Raw genomic sequence first — 18,824 nt, 5'->3', positions numbered from 1 at the left:
TTTGAGATTAATTCCATAGAAATCAGGAGTGATATGTTATAATTAGTGTTAAGATGCTATTGAGCTAAATCAAATTCCAGATAACTATCTGGTGAGCTCTATGGAGAATATTGCATGGAGCCATTTTTGTTGCTTAACTAAGTTTTCTTACATGCTTTTCGGACTGGGCTTTCTTACTGATCTGTGATTGGAATAGATTGCTTGCTATTGGCTTTCATAAACTGTTTTTTTCTTTGTTGAGTGACTTTAAATTTTCTGTATTCTGTTTGTTCGGTTTTTGCTGGATTCCTAGTGTACTTACTACTTCTATGGTACAGGGTTTATATTATTTTATCAAATATTTAGGAACAAAGCTGAAACTGCGGCCCTTCAAAGTCAGAAAAGAGGGATTGGTGATGGATCAGTTGGATGCTTTCTTCACTTGTTGTAGGCTTTAGCTGGGTAATAAATGTCATGTGTTTCTAATGTTGCCCTGCATCAGCTTTTGAAAGCTCTTTTATAAATCGTAAAGCATGTATGCCAATTACTCTTATAATATCCTAAATTGTGTATTAGTTCTCTCTCTTTTTATCTCTGACCTAAATATATGCTTAATCACTTCTCTGTGTAGGTGTGTAAATGTGCTGTTGACAAATCCTATTTGGGTAGTTGTGACACGTATGCAGGTAAAAAGAAAATGTGCATTGCTGGGAGCTTCTTATTTGATGTAAAACACAGAAGGAACAAAACTTCATTGTATGCATCACCAAGTCCAAATAACTTATAGCTGAATAATAATAAGCATGGACTTTGGATGTAAGCCAATTGGAGTCTTTAATTATCCTAGATTCCCAGGAAATAATTATGCCCTGAGAAAATAGGGCCCCTTGAGTGCAGTAAATGTGTCTTAACTCTTTTGTCTTAGGTACATAAAAAATTGTATTTCTTTCGAGTTCTAAATCATGCATCCGGTTTGAAAATATCCGTCTTGTTCCATTTTACAGCTTGTTCATATTTAAATTAAACAACGATTGTAATGCAGACTCATACAAAATCGCTAAGAATGACCATTCTAATAGATTGACAACAACAGCTCCAGAGGAAACAGTTCTTCCTGTCATTGACCCTCTTTCTTATGGAACGAGCCATGTGGTACGTACAGTTGCTTCCTCTGTATTGTTCTTTATGTAATTCACTTATAATATTGAATCAAATACAAGTTATCTCTAATTGAAATAGTAGGATTGTTGTTTTAAACCCTAAAAAAGATATTACTGTAATCGTAATTATCTTAAAATTTGTGATGTCAACCAAAATGCAAGATATTTTGTTACATTCTTTTGCAAATGGAATACTTGCAGATTCAAGAAGTCTATGATGAAGCTGGACTTTTGGGCTTCTGGAAAGGTGTATTCCCAACATGATAATGGTACGTGAGAAGTGACTGTTACGTCTGCTAAGTGTGTGTCTGATTGTTCTTGATATTTCTAACAGGTGAGCAATCCATCGATACAATTTATGCTGTACGAAACAATGTTAAAAAAGCTGAAGAAAAGGCGATCTCTTAACAAGCAGAGCAACAATGGAGTAACTGCTTTGGAGGTTGACTCTGAGTTAATCTCCCTTTACTAATAATTACGTCAGTGTTCCTTGAAAATGTCTCTTCTCTAGGTTTAACCTCTACACACGAACCGTCTAATTATGCTAGATATTTCTCCTCGGAGCTTTGGCAAAACTTGGAGCTACCGTTGTGACATATCCTCTTCTCGTCGTGAAGGTACAACCGTATGACATGTAGATATCATTTTTAGAAGAAAAACAACATGGCAGTAACCATTGTGACATAACCCTTCATTTTCGGTCGAAAAAAGAGTTGAAACCATCTGTTTCTTTGTTGCTTTTTCAGTCGAGACTTCAAGCAAAACAACTTACAACCGGGGACAAAAGGCATCGTTACAAAGGTATGAATTGTTTCGATAAACGATATGCTCAAACTTCCGGAGTCTTCTAACTATGAACATCTAACGGAGACAAACCCGAAAAGGCTATTGTGTTCTGGTTTGTATTTGGAGAAAATGAAAGCCGACGGTGGAACCATGTTTATATGTTTGGACTTAAGGATGAATTGATTTCTAATAATTCCATCACGTGCATCGATATAGGGACTCTGGATGCTATTATAAAGATGATCCGGTATGAAGGATTCGCCCAGTTTTACAAAGGCATGAGCACGAAAATCGTACAAAGCGTTCTTGCAGCCGCCGTGTTGTTCATGGTTAAAGAAGAACTTGTCAAGGGTGTTCGACTGTTGCTTATTAAAGATGGCATTCGTGCCACGAAATCCAAGTCTCATTAGTGAATACTCTCGTGCTCCTTCCCCCACTCAATTCCCCAACTCCATTTATTTCAACAATTTCTAGTTGGTTAAAATATATAACTTGAATATAGCATATAATAACAATATATAAAAACATTGTTACTCATTGAAATGGACCTGTAACACTTGAAAGGAATTTGGAAATACCAACAATAAATTTGTTTATGTTCACAATGTGCACATCAATGTTGTAAAGATAGGTATGCTTGGTATGAACAAAGGGGAAAAGCAAGAAGCTACAAAGAAAATGAAGGTTCAAGTAAAAACAATTTTCCCTCTTTGGAGAGAGTAAAAAGTGTATGATTAAATTTTTAATTCGATTCTATTGTTGCTTATAGTAAGTCTACATTTTTAATATTTTTGCTTGCCTTGTTCATATAATCAATTGTTTGTAATTAATTGTCACTATTATAAAAGCAGCAGTTGACATAGGAATCTGTAAAACCCCATGTCATGTACAATTACTCAAGTGCACAACATGAAATTCTTTTAGAATTCATTGTTACATCATCATCACTTACAATCGCTATCATCGTCAATGTCATCATGAACATCAAGACAATCATCATCATCCGAAGACGACCCCATACCACCAAGATATTGATTTATTCATAATCTTCACCTTGTTACATACATCATAGTTTACTGTAGCATAGGAGGCGGTACGAGCAAGGCCGGGGCACGGTTCAGAATCGTCTGCAATGCTATGTGGATGAGACTCGATACATTGGACCCCCAAGTACATCTACGCGCATAACACGAACAAGCTCTCTGTTTTTCTTCCAAATAAATATTTGTCTCTCGGATCCACTAACCACATACTCAGATTTGGGTCCAAGAAGCTAACACCCTTCACATTCTGATAAAATCCATGTCAACTTGAATAGCTTTTCCATGTCCCTTATAAACTGGATCCGTCTCTGTATGAGACAATCTGAAATGAAAAAGTATAAAACCGCTCCACAAGTCAGCTATAGCTAGATCATCATAGAACAAACGAACAAGAAGAATAAGATTTCCATGAATGTTCAAATTATGATAACTTGAAACACGTCACATGCTGCACTAGTCCATCTTCACCTCAAGTGTAAACTAAACGAGGGTTTCCTGGTTCGACGGCCAAAGTATTAGCTCTTCCCTGATGTTTGGCCACCAACCTAGTTTCAACACCGCACTCGGAGATTCAAGCATGTCGAACCTACAATTAGGAAACAGTTTTAGTCGGTTTCCTCAATTCACTACATAGAGGTCTTTGCTGCTTGCCTACATAAGAAATTCGTTCACCTGACCATCTGAAGCACACGTAATCGAGCTACGATCACCAGTGTTAGGCATGATTTTAGCTCGGAAAACATAGTAGACATTGGCATGACCTGATCCGGAAGTAAGCTTGGGAAGTCCAGTTTCCCAATCCCATAGCATAATCTGCTTGTCATCAGCACCAGAGGCTAAAATGTTACCATCACCATTAAAGCTGGCCGTGTACACAAGTGACACAACCTCTATGCTTTTCGAGTTTCTTGAAAATGTCGAATCGGAACACAAGATCCTGGAACATAAAACAGATAACTAAATAAGAAGCTAATGCAAAATGGGACTTTGTAAAGGCCATAAATCTGTCAATTCCACCTTTTACTGTTTTACACCATTCATTGAATTTCTCAGTAAGATATGATAGTATATAAGATTAACAACAAATAAAATTGTCAAAATGAAAATGCTAACATTTGAATTCTCATTTAAACATTCTTTTTAATAGTTTAGAATGATTATAAGGTATTATCTATCCAAAATCTTTCTTAAGTATTGACAATGCGTACACAGGGACGAAGCCACTAAGGGTTTGGGAGGAGCTGTGGCCACCCCCACCGGCCAAATTTGTATTTTTACCTTTAATATATATATAATTTAAGTATTTTATGGATAATTATGAAATTCCCCCTCCCCAATTTTAGAAAAACTATACTTTGCCTCCCTCAAGTTGAAATTTTGGCTCTGTCCCTGTGCGTACACATGCGTTTTTAGATCCTGATTCATACAATCAAACAGTGCTTGTTGGTACCTACGGATATGTTGCACCAGGTAAAGTTTTCAGGAATTGGGTTTGCTTTTTTTTTCACCTATAACTTTAACTATATATCTTATCAAGTGTTGAAGTTCTTGTGAATGCAGATCTTGCTTAGACAATGGTTGTAGATGAAAAATGTGATGTGTATAGCTTTGGAGTATTGGCACTGGAAATACTCATGGGAAAGCATCCTAGTGAACTCTTGGTACTTCCAGAATAATTTTCCAATAATATAATGTTGAGAAATATATTGGATCCACGTCTATCACTTCCGAGCTATCCAAGAGTGGCAAAGGATATTGTTTTTGCTGCAACAATTGCATTTGCTTGCTTAAGGTCGAACCCAAAGTTCCGGACAACGATGAAGTGTGTGTCTCAGGAGTTTCTTTCTCAGGAAAGAGCGGTAGCTGATCTTCTCCAAGTTATCTCTGTGTTTCAACTCAAGAACCATCTGTATATGGATGGAGGATGGTGAAGACGAAATTCAGTCTGAGAATGCAGTCCAAGATGATGAAATTCATGACACTTCTTCGACTCGATTCCCATTTCTAGCCTTTTTCGAAGCATGTTTACGTTATTCCGTCTCTTCATTTCTTGTGTTTTATTTCGATGTCAGATGTTTGTAATCCGTGAAATTGTACTCTTGAATACTGTAACCTGTCCTTGTTCCTGCAAATCTGAAGTCTAAAAACGTCTACAAATACGTTGACGATGTTGCTGTATGTACTTTTGCTCCATCTTCGTTGCTTTGTTCTCCGCTGCTGCCTTGTATGACATTTTTCTTTTTCATTCTCAGGAAGAGCGTGTTTCCCGCCGATAACAATGTAGGTAGATTTATACGACATACAATAGCTTTATTGCCTAAACTCCTCCAGATTTTGATAAGCTCGTGAATGACAGCCTATAGGTAAGGCCAATTTTAATATATTTCGATAGTATCATAACATATTGCTGATCGAGGTGGGTGCAGTTACAGTACGCGTACGCCTGCCGTCGCATCATTGAAAAGTTTAAATTATCGTATAGTGCATGTATTTTTTAGGATAAACTATACATTTATCCAACTATTACTTTTGTTCCATTTGGTCATCCAATTATCTTTTGTCAAATCATACATGAGGTTATGTTTTTGTTTCATTTTCGTTACTCATCGTTAAAAAAATTAACGGTGATGTTGATGTGTCACGATAAAATAATATCATGTTATCACTGAAAATTAAAAAAAAAAAGAAATATCACATCTGCAGTTTTGTTGATTTCTTAATGACATGCGACTAAAATGAAACAAAATGTATGTTAATTATGATTTTGAAAAAAATAGTTTGGTAAGGAAAACAATAAAAGTGATAGTTAAAGTACTAAATATGTAGTTTTACCCATTTTCTATTGATAGAATTTCACACTCTTACGTTATCATAATCTTGTACCCTTATATTTTTAATATAATCTTACATTTACAGATCCTAACATAAAATTATGTATACGTCCATGATAATCATTGTTTTAATTTGGTGCTTTGGTGGTAAAGAGATCCTTATTCCGAGTTAATTTCTGTTACCAATGGTAGATGGTCATGAACCGATGTCGAGCCTCACCAGGAGTCACCTCGGGCAAGGCGGCCCTGGGTTCAGGCGTGGAGGGCGACCGCCTAGGGCCCAGGTTTAGAGGGGGCCATTCTTAGAAGAAGACTCACCGATACTTCAATTTGCCCAGGATCCTTCCTGCTGCTTTACTTCCACAGATGTAAAGAGGATTTACTTCCCAGGAGGCCCACGTATGTTGATGTAAATCCTAGGGGGCCCACGTATGTTGATTGAAAGTGTTTCAAACTCCTGATTGAATGAAAAGAGGATTTTCCATGAAATTAAGCTTTCTCTCACTTGCATAACCCTATACACTTCCATAATTTTTACAATGTTTTTCTAATTCAACCGCCGTGTATAATGCTATCTTCGCAATCTTGAATAAAAATACCCAATTATTAAACTTCAAAGTATGCTAAAAATAAGAATTATTGAATTAAATTAAATTTTTTATGAGACAAAAAACTCTAGTTATTAATTTTATTTTAATATTTAATTATAACTTGATGCATAGATATAGTGAAATGATAATATTTAAAATTCAACTATTATTGTTAACTATTTTTTATGAGACAAAAAATATAGTTATTAATTTTATTTTAATATTTAATCATAACTTGATGCATAGATACAGTGAAATGATAATATTTAAAAATTCATGATAATTAAAAAAAAGTTGCATTTATTTTTCAAGTTATTTAAATTTTATATATGATGAAAAAATGTATACAATAATTATTTAGACTCTTATTTGATGTTTTTATTTTGGTGTTCATGTTATAACTATTAATATTTATGTCAACAATGTCAATTATCAAATTAGGAATTTGGGATTTTATCTTACTCCAATAGGTTTACAATTCTAATTGAAGAATCCATGTGCAATTGTTCTTTTCTTATACTTATTTATTAGAATTGGTTTGTGTTTGACTCTTTGATGAGATGTTGCCTAAAAAACATTTGTCTGGAAGTGAAAAAAGAAAAAAAAAAAAGGAAACGAGAGGAGTTAAAGAAGTCACAAAAAGGTGCTCTTGATAAATTTATGTTTAAAAAGGCTTACAAATGACTTTGCCGACAGAATTGTTATCCGCCACTGAAATTCTTAAGTTTGTCAAATCTACAGATTGTTATCCGAATGCTTCAATTGCTTATAGGATTTTATTAACTGTCACTGTGACCGTAGCTTCAGTCGAAAGAAGTTTCTCAAAGCTTAAAATAAAACGTACTTGAGATCATCAATGTCACAAGAAAGGTTGAATGGTTTAGCAACATTAGCTATTGAGAAGGAGATGATACGAAACATTGATGTTAATGTTATTATCAATGACTTTGCATCTCAAAATGCTAGAAGAAATCGTTTCTTATGAGAATTTGTGTATGTTGTTTTGTAGGTGAGAGGCGTCAATTTTCGATTGAGAGAAACGATTCTAAGAGATGATTGAAGACATAATAGGAGTAAATTGAGTGAAAAATTGTGATGTCTCTTATATATTTGGTAAAATAATGTTGGTTAATGTAATAGAATATACTCGTATAATTTTTAATGAAAAAATTTGTTTGGCGTTTACCGAAATTTATTCTTGGATTTTAAGTTATTTTTTAAGGGTCATTATCTTTATTTTGTCACGGGCCCTCAAAATGTCAGGACCGGCCCTGACCTCGGGTTAGCCTAAAAGATGAATATGGCTACTTACATTTGGACATTATAACCAATCATGATTTATCTTGTCACGGGTATACTATTTTAAATTTTTTACTTAAAATTCATGTCATAATATGAAATATAAAAATCTATCATATCCACGTCAACACATCCATACACATCATATTGATTAAACGACTCCGTAGTTATCTTAGGCAAGATTATGGAAGGCAATACAATCCAGGTCAGACCAAAAGTGTTGGTGGTCCAAATGCCATTGCAGGCTATTCACAAGGGACTCAATTTGCAAAAAATGTCCTAATTCTTCTTTCCATTGGACCTAACATTCACTTCATTGTCTCCAAGGTTGTTTCAACATGTTGCATTTTAGGTTTTTGAGAAACCATATTATGATCACACACCTGGCAATGCAACAATGGAATCTCTACTTTCCATTTTTGTGTCATCTGCCATTGCTAGTGGGTTCATCTGCCATTGATCATACACTTGTTGGTACCAAAATACAAAAATCTTTGGTTTGGGATTTGAGAATCGAGATTCAATCAATACACCGTGGGATTATTATAATTCAAATTTGAAATCTTTGCTCAGATTCGGATACATAGTGATTCATATTGATTGTTTGGTCAAACAAATTCGTGATGGGAGTAACAAGATATTGTTAAAATTAAGATTCGATTTTTTTTTATTTTGAATAATTTAGAATGATTATGAAGTAATATCTGTTAAAAAAAGATTTCGTCGTTGATAATATAAAACCTAAAAGACATGGGTGCTCAAACTCAAAACCTATAAAAAGAATAATACTTTCTTTTATTACTAAAGTCACTTTCATAAATTTTACGATTTTTCTCTATCATTTAATTTGAGATTTATTTTTTTACATACATTTAAAAGAAAATTAAGTAAAATAATCTAAACAAGATTCCGAATTAAATAAATTAAATATGCATTAATCTAAATATGAAGACAAACCGATATAAGTCCGTCCATTTATTATCTTTACATGTATATTATTATTAATTAGTTGGAATAATTATTATTTTTTAAATATACCAACGAAACATATGTTAGTTTTTATTTAGAATATTCCGTGCAACACAAAAACATACATGTTATTATGAGTTAAAATATCATTAACAAGAATAGAATCACATTGAAGAGAGTCCCATGCTTTTTTTTAGAAGATTTAGATATAATTAAAGTCGCACTTTTATATATATTCGAGTTATTTAAAAAATATTTTATTTTAAATTTAATATAAAAATAAATGTTTAAATTATGTAAATTTTCTCGTTTAGGTATCTAAATTATTTTTACAGTTAATTTATGTGTATAGTGTTACCATTTTAAGTGCCATTGATTGTAACGACATTAGAAAATTCCACTAAATAACACGTCACTTTCTGATAATTTAGAAAAATTTATTTAAAATGAAAATTTAAAAATATAATTTCTTTTAAAAAATCTGAATTTATCTAAAATTGTAAAAAAAAAACTCAAATTCCTAACCCTAATCCTATTTTCTCTTTAGGCAAAAAAAAAAAACCTAGTTTCTCCTTGCCAACCATGACTGTCAATTGCCGCCGTCATTGTTATCTCCTTTTTTGGTTGTTGTTGTTATTGTCATTGCTCGTGCCATCAGTCCCGCTGGGTCACACAAATTTCGTGATTTTTCCTTGCCATTTAAATTGCGATTGGGTTTTTTTATGGTTGTTCGTTGGGTGAAGGCAGGGAGGTTAGGTTCCGTCGAAGAAAACGGCAACGAAAAAGGACATCAGTATGGGTATAGGGACTGAAATTAGGATTTTTATAATTTTAAGTTTTTTATTTGAAATAAAATTTTCAAATTATATAAATATGACATGTATCATTTAACAAGTTTTAACAACTGTTATAGTTGGAGTACTTAAAATAATAATGTTTGTAACGGTAGACACTTATATTGATTAAAAAATATTTTAGACACCAAAATAAAAAAGATAATATAATTGAGATACTTCTTTTATATTAAACCCATATTTTATTATTGGACCACTTCTGAATTCGTATGTGAATTTTGAAATTAGTGAATTGAATCCTTAAACCCAACCTTTTGTTTTAATGACCTTTTAGGACCATGATAATTTTTAAATTAAACAACTTAATTCTATATAATTGCATCCTAATTTTGTCCATAGTCATTAATATAAAATTTATTTTTATTTTTTAAAAATCGAAATGACAAACAAATCAACTATTTAAATTAATTAATATTACAAAAATAAATAGACTGAACTGTATTATATTAAAATATAAGAACTGAAATCTGAATCTAGAGTTTCGAATAAAATAACAAAAGTCATCATTTGACCAATATTTCAACATTATCTGCAGCTGCCACTGCTCTGCGGAAGTTTATCAACATTTCTTAAAAGATTACTGATTAAAAGGTTCAAACTTCAAAGTAGCAGACTGCTTCAACTTAAAAAAAACCATTAAAATTCAGAAAATTAATTCACGACATATTGCATGAATTCGACATCAGATTCAATGGCGGCCATAGTTTCAGGCGCCAAAACGACTTCCAGATCGACACTCCCATTCCCTTCCCGCCCAGGAAAAGCCGAGATCTTGCCGTCAAATTTGTTGGCGCCGCCGCTCCTGACAGCCAACGGCCGACCCCAACCGAAATCGTTGTCGTACATCGGGAACCTCGGCGAATTTATATTACAATATATTTTTTAATGTCGTTATCATATTTAAAATGATTAGACATGCCATTTGAGAATTTAAATTCTTTAAGAAAATAGTGATGTTATGCATGCACCATAATTGTAACCCTTATACTGATGCGGGTGATTCAATCCGATCCGAAATGTCACTTTAAGACTACCGAAGCGACCCACCGTAAAAATTACAGAAAAATTAAAATTTCTATTAAAACACATAAAATCATAAAATCATTTATAAATACAAAAGTAAAATTTACCAATATTCAGAAATAAACATATTTCCAGACTCATATATAAAAATAAAATACAACCTACATGCCCCTAAACATATACACCGTACTCCTTAAGCAACGTCGGTGAAACTCCTTTACCGATGTCGATAGTTGCACTGATTCAATCATTTTAACATGAAATAGTGAATAACAAAGTGAGCATTGGAAAGCTCAGTAATACAATACTACCAATTGATGCTACAAAACATGCATATAACAGATAAGCATATGTTACCGTATTGATTCAGACATATACAAATATTTATGCTGAGCTGAGGTCCCAGTGATATCTCAGGTAGTAACAGACAGTAAGCTTTCAGTTCAGAGGGAAATATTTCGGATGTTTGGTTTCAGTAGATCAGAATAGGGTGTCTAGTGTGTTCCCACAAAACCAGTGAAAATATACACATCTTTTTAAAACAATAACCATTTAAAACATGTTTTGAAAACCATAGTAGTCCCTCCAACCGAACGTCATATGCAGCTCCCCAGAACTATATAACCTAAGGGAGCACATTGGGGCCTGAGAGTCTATCCAAGAAAGATTCTCGGGGCCTCCTAAGAGCCTACCCAAGGGTCGCCTTAGGTCCATAAGGAATTACCAGTCAGTGCTGAACCTATAAAAGGAATTACCAACAACAACTGAACCTGCCAGAGATAGGAATTACCAGTCGGTACAAAACCTATACAAAGAATTACCCGCAACGACTGAACCTGCCAGAGTCTTCATACCAGATCCTAGAGTACCCAGTATAAAAATAATTTCAATCAGTAAACAGAGATATCAGAAATCAGAACAGTGATCAGAGATCAGAACAGGATAAGAGAAAACATCTGTGTGGTTAGGGAACACACTAGAAGTTTGATATACTATTCGAAGGTACATGCTAATCTTATCGGGCAGAGGAAACACAGATCTTCAGTATACCGATAGAATATCGAAAGTTAGAATCACTATCGAAAGAGTTCATTAGCTGACAAATCATCAGTTATTCAGAATGTGATGTATCGGGATCATATAGTATTCAGACATTTTTCGGAGGCACTAAGTAATCAGAAGAGTATTCAGAATCCTTTGCATCTAAGTTACTTGTGTTTTCAGATATGATCGGAGTGATTCTATTATTCAGGAAAAGCAGAGGCATTTTGGGTATTAGGTCTTAGATAATTCATAGTGATTTGAGTTGATAAGGGAGAAATGAAGACTCAGAGCATTTACGACTTATGTCGATCTATCGGATTATCGAGTTAACTCGAACTGTACAAGTCCCATCAATGATACATGTCAACCGGTCAAATCGTTGCACTTTCAGAGTATTCACTTTTTAATAAAGATAATTCTTGTCAAATTGATCATTAGTATTTCCAGACTTATCCAAGTTATTCACTTAATTCAAGTCATCGGGGTACTCAATTCAAATAGTCAAGTCTATCCCGGTCACTTCGGAGTTTCTAAAGTAATTCAGTCATTTCTGAAATTCGAATACATACAGTTCTTTCATTTGTTCAACTAGGTCATATAATTTAGTCATTCCATGGCTTAGAGATATTTTGGATTATTTTACTCTCTAGGGGTATTTTGGTCATTTTGTGGTTTAAGGGTATATCATTCATTTCCTTCAGTTAGGTCTTTCCATGTACTAAAATTTTTCTGAACAATACAAACATAAATCATATTTCAGATGTTTTACCCTTTAGGTATTTACTGATAAAACGATAATTCTAGGTATTATACATTCTTGGATGTAAGATTTGATTATCAGTGACTTTATGAACAGATCAGGAATTTAACAGGTGAATCAGCAGATTATCGGATTAAATATGAATTCTCAGGGTACCTTTACCGTGAGGGTTAGTCCAGACCATTTTTACCCCAAATGGGCAATTTCATAATTTTATAATCAGATGATTCTGGTATTAAACATTTTAACGAAAATAATTAGAATTTAATAAATCTGAGGTCATTTGCTCTTCATATTACTCACTGTACTAGAAATCATTTCTTATCATTCTTCCAATTCCTTTATGTAATTCAATAGAGTCTTAACCAATTTATCACTTAAATCGTATTCGGTTTGATTCCATCCATAATAAAACAGGCATAATAGACCAATCATATACATCCATGCATTTATCCATTATCAACATGTTCCATAAAGCATGCAAAAATGTAGTAAAGTATTACCTCGATTTTTGTGCCCCATCGATCGAACATTTAAACTCCATTTGATCATCCTCGATCTTTAATTGAATATCCAATAATTCCTCAGATACACAAAAATAGAAATTTCATCAGAAACAGAGCTTAATTGAGAAAAACGGATCGAATAAGGTGGTTAATAAGTGAAAAACAACTTACCGGGTTTGAATTTTGAGAAACAGACCTAAAAAATAGACTCAGGACGTCGAAAAACATTAGAATAAGTGTACCCGGAAAAAGTTAACGGCCGGGCAACGACGGTCAACGGCTTAGTTCGACTCGGCGGCTCGGCTCGATCCAGCCAATTCAGCCTACTCCCCAAGCTTCCAGACGAGACCCACGCGTAGGGGGTGGCGTGCGGCGACTCCGATCATCAGACGACGACGAAAATTTCCAGATTTGTAGATCGACACCCGGGAGTCTCGTGCAAGTGTTGTTTTTCAACAAAACATAATGGATTACAAAATTTAAAACGTACTAATTTCTCCGACGGTGGCCGACGAGTGATGATGACGGAGCAACAACGGTGAGATAATTTTGGTCAGGTTTTGAGTGCACGGTGCCGATGAGTCCAATGGAGGTGACGGTGAGGCGAAACAACGTCAGACGCGGCCGAAATTGACGAAGAAACACTCACGAAGAATGGTTTTCGACAGTACTTTTCAGTGAGTTTCACGGCGAACGGTAGTGTTACTTGACGGGCTGGAGGTCGGGTTATGATCACCGTTCGACGGTGAGTCGATAGGTGGCAGTGGCTCGAGCTGGGTGGCCGGATGGCGATAAAATATGGTGGTAAAAAGGGGTCGATATGGAAGAAAAATTGGGGGTAAACTTTTGGGGAAAACCAGATTGCTCGATGAGGAGGTTTTAATTTTCAACATCCAACCAAAATTGACAAATTTAGAACTGGATCCCTAAATTTTCTACACATTCTAAAACTGGCTATAAATTTTGAAAACTTATAATTTGACCCATAAATTGGGGTGTTACAATAATCAAACAGGAATAAGTTGTTGCTCAGAAATTGAGTGGAGTTGAGCTTAACTTCACTATATAGGGGTCCCATTTCATATATTAGTCATCGAATCTAAATCTCAGCTTTATTTGATGCACCACAACCTATACTTTTCTACATAAAAAAATACTTGATGTCCATTGCATAATTACGCCAGACAGAATAGTGATTATCCTGCAAGCGCTCCAACAGATGATTCACAAGAGAAAATTCGCCCAAAAAAATCCAGAGAAAAAAAGTCTCTAGGGTTTAATAAAATTTATCAAATCAAACAATGTCAAAATCAGTCCACAAGCCGGACTGTTATAGCCAAAAATCGTCTTTATTCGAATTTTGCCAAAAATAGCAAAATCCTGAAAATCACTCAAAATTGAAATTCGAAATAAAATAAACAATCTCCAAAAAATCCGGCCTAAATCAGATTTAAATTGACTTCCTAATTGACAATCGAAATATTACCATAAATAGTAAAAAATATCTAATTCTAGTGAAACAGAGGGGAAAACGGCAGAATTTGAGGTTGAGGTTGAAAAAAGGCCACATGGAGAGTAGCTCAATGTGGAGAGCGTGCGCGTCGAAAAGAGCTTTCCGGATTGGGGTCTTATGTGCGATTCTGACACCTGTAGCCAAAGTTATGGCCAAAAGACTGAAACATACTCAAAACGACCCCAATGAGGAACATGTCACAATCAATTCCCGCCTTTGCGTTGATCTGCCAATTCATGGTATCTCAGCGCCATCAAGGTGCAATCTGACAGCTCACATCATCTGTCTCGGATCCCCCTGCATCAGTCACCCCGGGTTGGAAAGAACTCATCCTCGAGTTCAGAGTAGTGTCATCAGAATCCACAAAACAATGACTCAGGTGCTTCACATTAAAGACATCAGAAGTCTTCAAGTGGCTGGGAAGGCGCAACCTGTAAGCATTATCATTGATCTTTTGCACGACCTCACAAGGTCCAATCTTCCGATCTTAAGCTTATTATACTCACCAACAGGAAAACGATCACGAGTTAATACAGCCCAAACAAAATCACCAACATCAAAAAGTACCTGACGACGATGATTGTCGACCCGATTCTTGTACTTGGTATTGCTCTCATGAATGGTTTGTTTCACCTGCTCATGGATACCCCGAAGATACTTTTCCATCTCATCTGCTTTAGGACTGAAACGATCTATACGTGGAATAGGGGCTAAGTCCAGCACCCCGGATGGGTTCTGACCATAGACAATCTCAAATGGGCTTAAACCTGTGGTTTTGTTTTTGATCTATTGTAGGCAAATTTTTCCTGAGGCAATGCCAAATCCCACTGCTTCGGCTTCGTTCCTGCCAAACACCTTAAGAGGTTTCCCAAACTTTGGTTCACCACCTCGTCTGGCCATCCGTCTGGGGGTGGTAGGCGCTACTGAATTCAACTGCGTTCCCAGTTTCCCCCACAGGCTCTTCCAGAAATGATTGATGAACTTAGTATTACGATCTGAAGTGATGGATCGAGGAACACCATGTAAACGCACAATCTCCTTGAAATAGAGATGGGCAATCCAGTCAGAATCCATCGTCTTTCTGCAAGCTACAAAATGAGCCATCTTGGAAAACCTATCAACCACAACAAAGATAGAATCCGAGGCCCTTTGGGTGGGGTAAGCCTAGTACAAAATCCATGCTGACATCGAACCAAGGATCTTCAGGAACAGTAAGGGAGTGTACAAGCCCGCATTGGTGAGAACTCCCTTAGATCGCTGGCACACATAACAACGGTCCACATAATGGGCCACATCACTAGTCATCTTGGGCCAATAAAAGTCAGAAGAGATAAGGGCCTAGGTCTTATCTCGGCCAAAGTGTCCCTCATTATGGAGTTCACTTATAATTTGCTGCCTCAATGAACAATCTGGAATGCACAACTGTAATCCACGAAACAGATACCATTATGCAAAACAAAATCATGACGTGGCCCTCAGTTACCTCCTGAAATATCATTCCAAAGGAAGGATCAGTTGCATACATATCTGTGAACGTCTCAAAGCCTGCAACTTTAGTACTCATGGTGGTGAGAAGTAAGGTACGACGGCTCAGGGCATCTGCGACGCGGTCAAACTCCCTGCTTGGTGCCTCAGCATAAAAGTGAATTCTTGCAAGTATGCCACCCACTTGGCATGACGTCTACTCAGCTTGATTGTCCATTGATGTACTTCAAGGCCTCATGATCGGTAAATAGAATAAACTCCTTCTGTACTAGGTAGTGACACCAATGCTTCAGGGACTAAACTACGGCATAGAACTCCAGATCATAAGTGGAATAATTTCTTTGATCCCGATAGTTTTCACTGAAAAAAGCAACCGGACGACCTGCCTGACTCAGAACACAACCAATGCCAACGCCAGATGCATCACAATTTACCTCGAACACTTTGTCAAAATCTGGAAGTGCCAAACTGGAGACTCGGTCATCTTCTGCTTGACCAGTTGAAAACTGGCCTCTGCCTCCTCAGACCACTGAAAATCTCGCCCCTTGAGGCACTCTGTGATCGGGGCGATCAAGTACTGAAATTTCTAATGAATCGGCGGTAAAAAGACGCCAAGCCATGGAAACTTCGGATGTCATGTAAGGTCTTTGGTCTGGGCCACTCCAAGACTGCATCTACCTTTGACTGATCTGCATGAACACCATCAGTAGACACAACAAAACCAAGAAAAGTCACAGAAGTAGTGAAGAAAGAACACTTCTTTTGATTGAAACAAGCACTCTGTTTTCAGCATCTCAAAAACAGCACGGAGGTGATCGAAGTGTGAAGTCCATGTCGGACTATAAACGAGGATATCATCGAAGTAAACTACAACAAATTTCCCCATAAAAGGCCGCAAGACCTGATGCATAAATCTCATGAACATACTGGCGCATTGTATAGCCCGAAAGGCATGACCATCCACTCATACAACCTTGTGGCGTTTTAAACGCCGTCTTCCACTCATCTCCAGGTCTTATTTGATTTGGTGGTAACCACTCTTAAGGTTAATTTTGAGAAGACCTTAGAACCAGATAGTTGATCGAACATATCATCTAGACGGGGAATTAGAAATTGGTACTTAACTGTAATTCTGTTGATCGCTCGGCTGTCAACATACATACGCCAAGAACCATCTTTTTTTGGCACTAGCAGAGCAGGACTGTACATGGGCTCATACTCTCTCGGATATAGCCCCTCTCCAACAACTCTTCCACCTGTCGCTACAACTTTTCAGCCTCTTTGGGACTGAGGCGATATGCTGGTCGATTTGGCAAACTTGACCCCATAACAAGGTCAATTTGACGATGAATATCCCTCATAGGTAGTAGCCCAGGAGGAAGATCCTCTGGCATCAAGTTAGAGAATTCTGCTAGCAGCCGCTGTACTTCTACTGGTAAATCTGCATCCACGTCTACTGCATTGTTCTCGCAAGGTAGTAAGGCATAGACCACGTCGCCATGCTCAATCTTCTAAAAACCTGGACATAGAAACAGAGTAGTATTATGGGTTACTGGGGTAGGAGTGAGTCCTTCCCGTTGGGGTGCCAACACAATCTTTTTTCCCTTGATGCTAAGGGAATATGTATTCTTCCGTCCATCATGAATGACATTGCGATCATACTACCAGGGTCGACCCAACAATATATGACACGCATCCATAGACACAACATCACACCAGGCATTATCAAAATATTTTCTACCAATTGAAAAAGACACGAGGCATCGCCTATCAACTGTTACCTCACTGCCTTTATATAGCCATGACATTAGGATGACGGTCCGTCTTCAACTGCAATTTCTGGACAACCTCCTTGGACACTACATTCTCACAACTGCCGCTGTCAATGATCATTTTGCAGACTTTATCTACAACTATGCAGGTCGTGTGGAAAATATTGGTTCTCAACCAATCGTCCCCTGAATCACCCTTGGGAGTAAGCAGACACTTGCGAACGACCAGAGTCTCATGACCATCTCCATACAGCACATCATCAGTCTCATCATCGTCATACACGGGTTCGTCAATCTCCTCAGTCTCGTCTTCCGCGTTTTCCTCAATCAACAAAATTTTACCCTTTTGACTAGCAAGCTTCCTGCAAATCGCCATATGCCCTTGTTCACAACAATGAAAACATCTAATAGTAGGGTTAGAATTCCCCTGCGGTGACTGTTGAGCAGGACGGGAATCCTGAGGACGAACTGGTCGACTGTTGTGATCGTTCTTGATCAGTGGTCTCCTGTTTTGCTATTTTTCAACAGCAAGTGCACGCTGGTAAGCTTCCGAAACACTCCACAGTGAATGAAGGCTGAGGACATCTTGTAAGGGCTGGCATAAACACCCAAAATATCGCCCCACCATTTCTCATTCGTCAGATAAATCGTTCCGGGCAACTAATTGGTAAAACTCCTCCGTGTAATCATCGACTGATCGTGCGCCCTGCCTCAACGCATGAAGTCGCTGAAACAAGGTTTGCGTGTAGCCGAAGGGAAGGAAGTGACCCTCATCTTCTTCTTCATCTTCTCTCAATCAATGATATTGGCCTTGCCCTGTCTTCTCGTGAACGTCGTAACTGTTCCCACCACGCAGATGCTCTGCCCTTGAGTTTGATGGCGATCAGTTTCACTTTCAAACATCAGGGACTTCCTTATATTCAAAAATACGCTATACTTTATTAATCCAATCCACAAATCCCTCAGCCTATACGTACCAGAAAAACTCAGGGAGATCGACCCGAAAACCGAGGTCTCGATGACGCTCTTCCCGACCACGGTATTCGCAGAATAGAACAGGATTGTGATATGGGTTTTCGAAAGCAGAATTGGTATCGTGATCAGAGGCCTCACGATCCTCGAAATGCCGCCAGGCGCTGGGTTAATTCTGCGACTTGCCTCTGTAAATCCGCATCATCACATCCTGAACGTTGCGATCACGGCGTGGCTT

At 36.9% G+C, this 18,824-nt stretch overlaps 1 protein-coding gene across 1 annotated transcript; it reads left to right on the top strand.

Annotated features, from left to right (window-relative positions):
- The first annotated feature begins 366 nt into the window (after positions 1–366).
- Positions 367–2,468, top strand: LOC120172675 (peroxisomal nicotinamide adenine dinucleotide carrier-like). The gene is made up of 8 exons (XM_039180081.1): positions 367–441; positions 611–665; positions 1,022–1,131; positions 1,341–1,408; positions 1,474–1,581; positions 1,688–1,756; positions 1,886–1,940; positions 2,142–2,468. Exons 4-8 carry the CDS (start codon positions 1,400–1,402, stop codon positions 2,333–2,335), a joined length of 435 nt encoding a protein of 144 aa, XP_039036012.1. The 5' UTR covers positions 367–441; positions 611–665; positions 1,022–1,131; positions 1,341–1,399; the 3' UTR covers positions 2,336–2,468.
- Positions 2,469–18,824: the final 16,356 nt, after the last annotated feature.

This window comes from Hibiscus syriacus, unplaced genomic scaffold (assembly GCF_006381635.1).
Source record: "Hibiscus syriacus cultivar Baekdansim isolate YM2019G1 unplaced genomic scaffold, ASM638163v2 tig00111877_pilon, whole genome shotgun sequence".
Classification (NCBI taxonomy): Eukaryota; Viridiplantae; Streptophyta; class Magnoliopsida; order Malvales; family Malvaceae; genus Hibiscus; species Hibiscus syriacus.
Note: the sequence above shows the minus strand (reverse complement) of the source record. Positions and strands in the feature narration are given on the sequence as shown.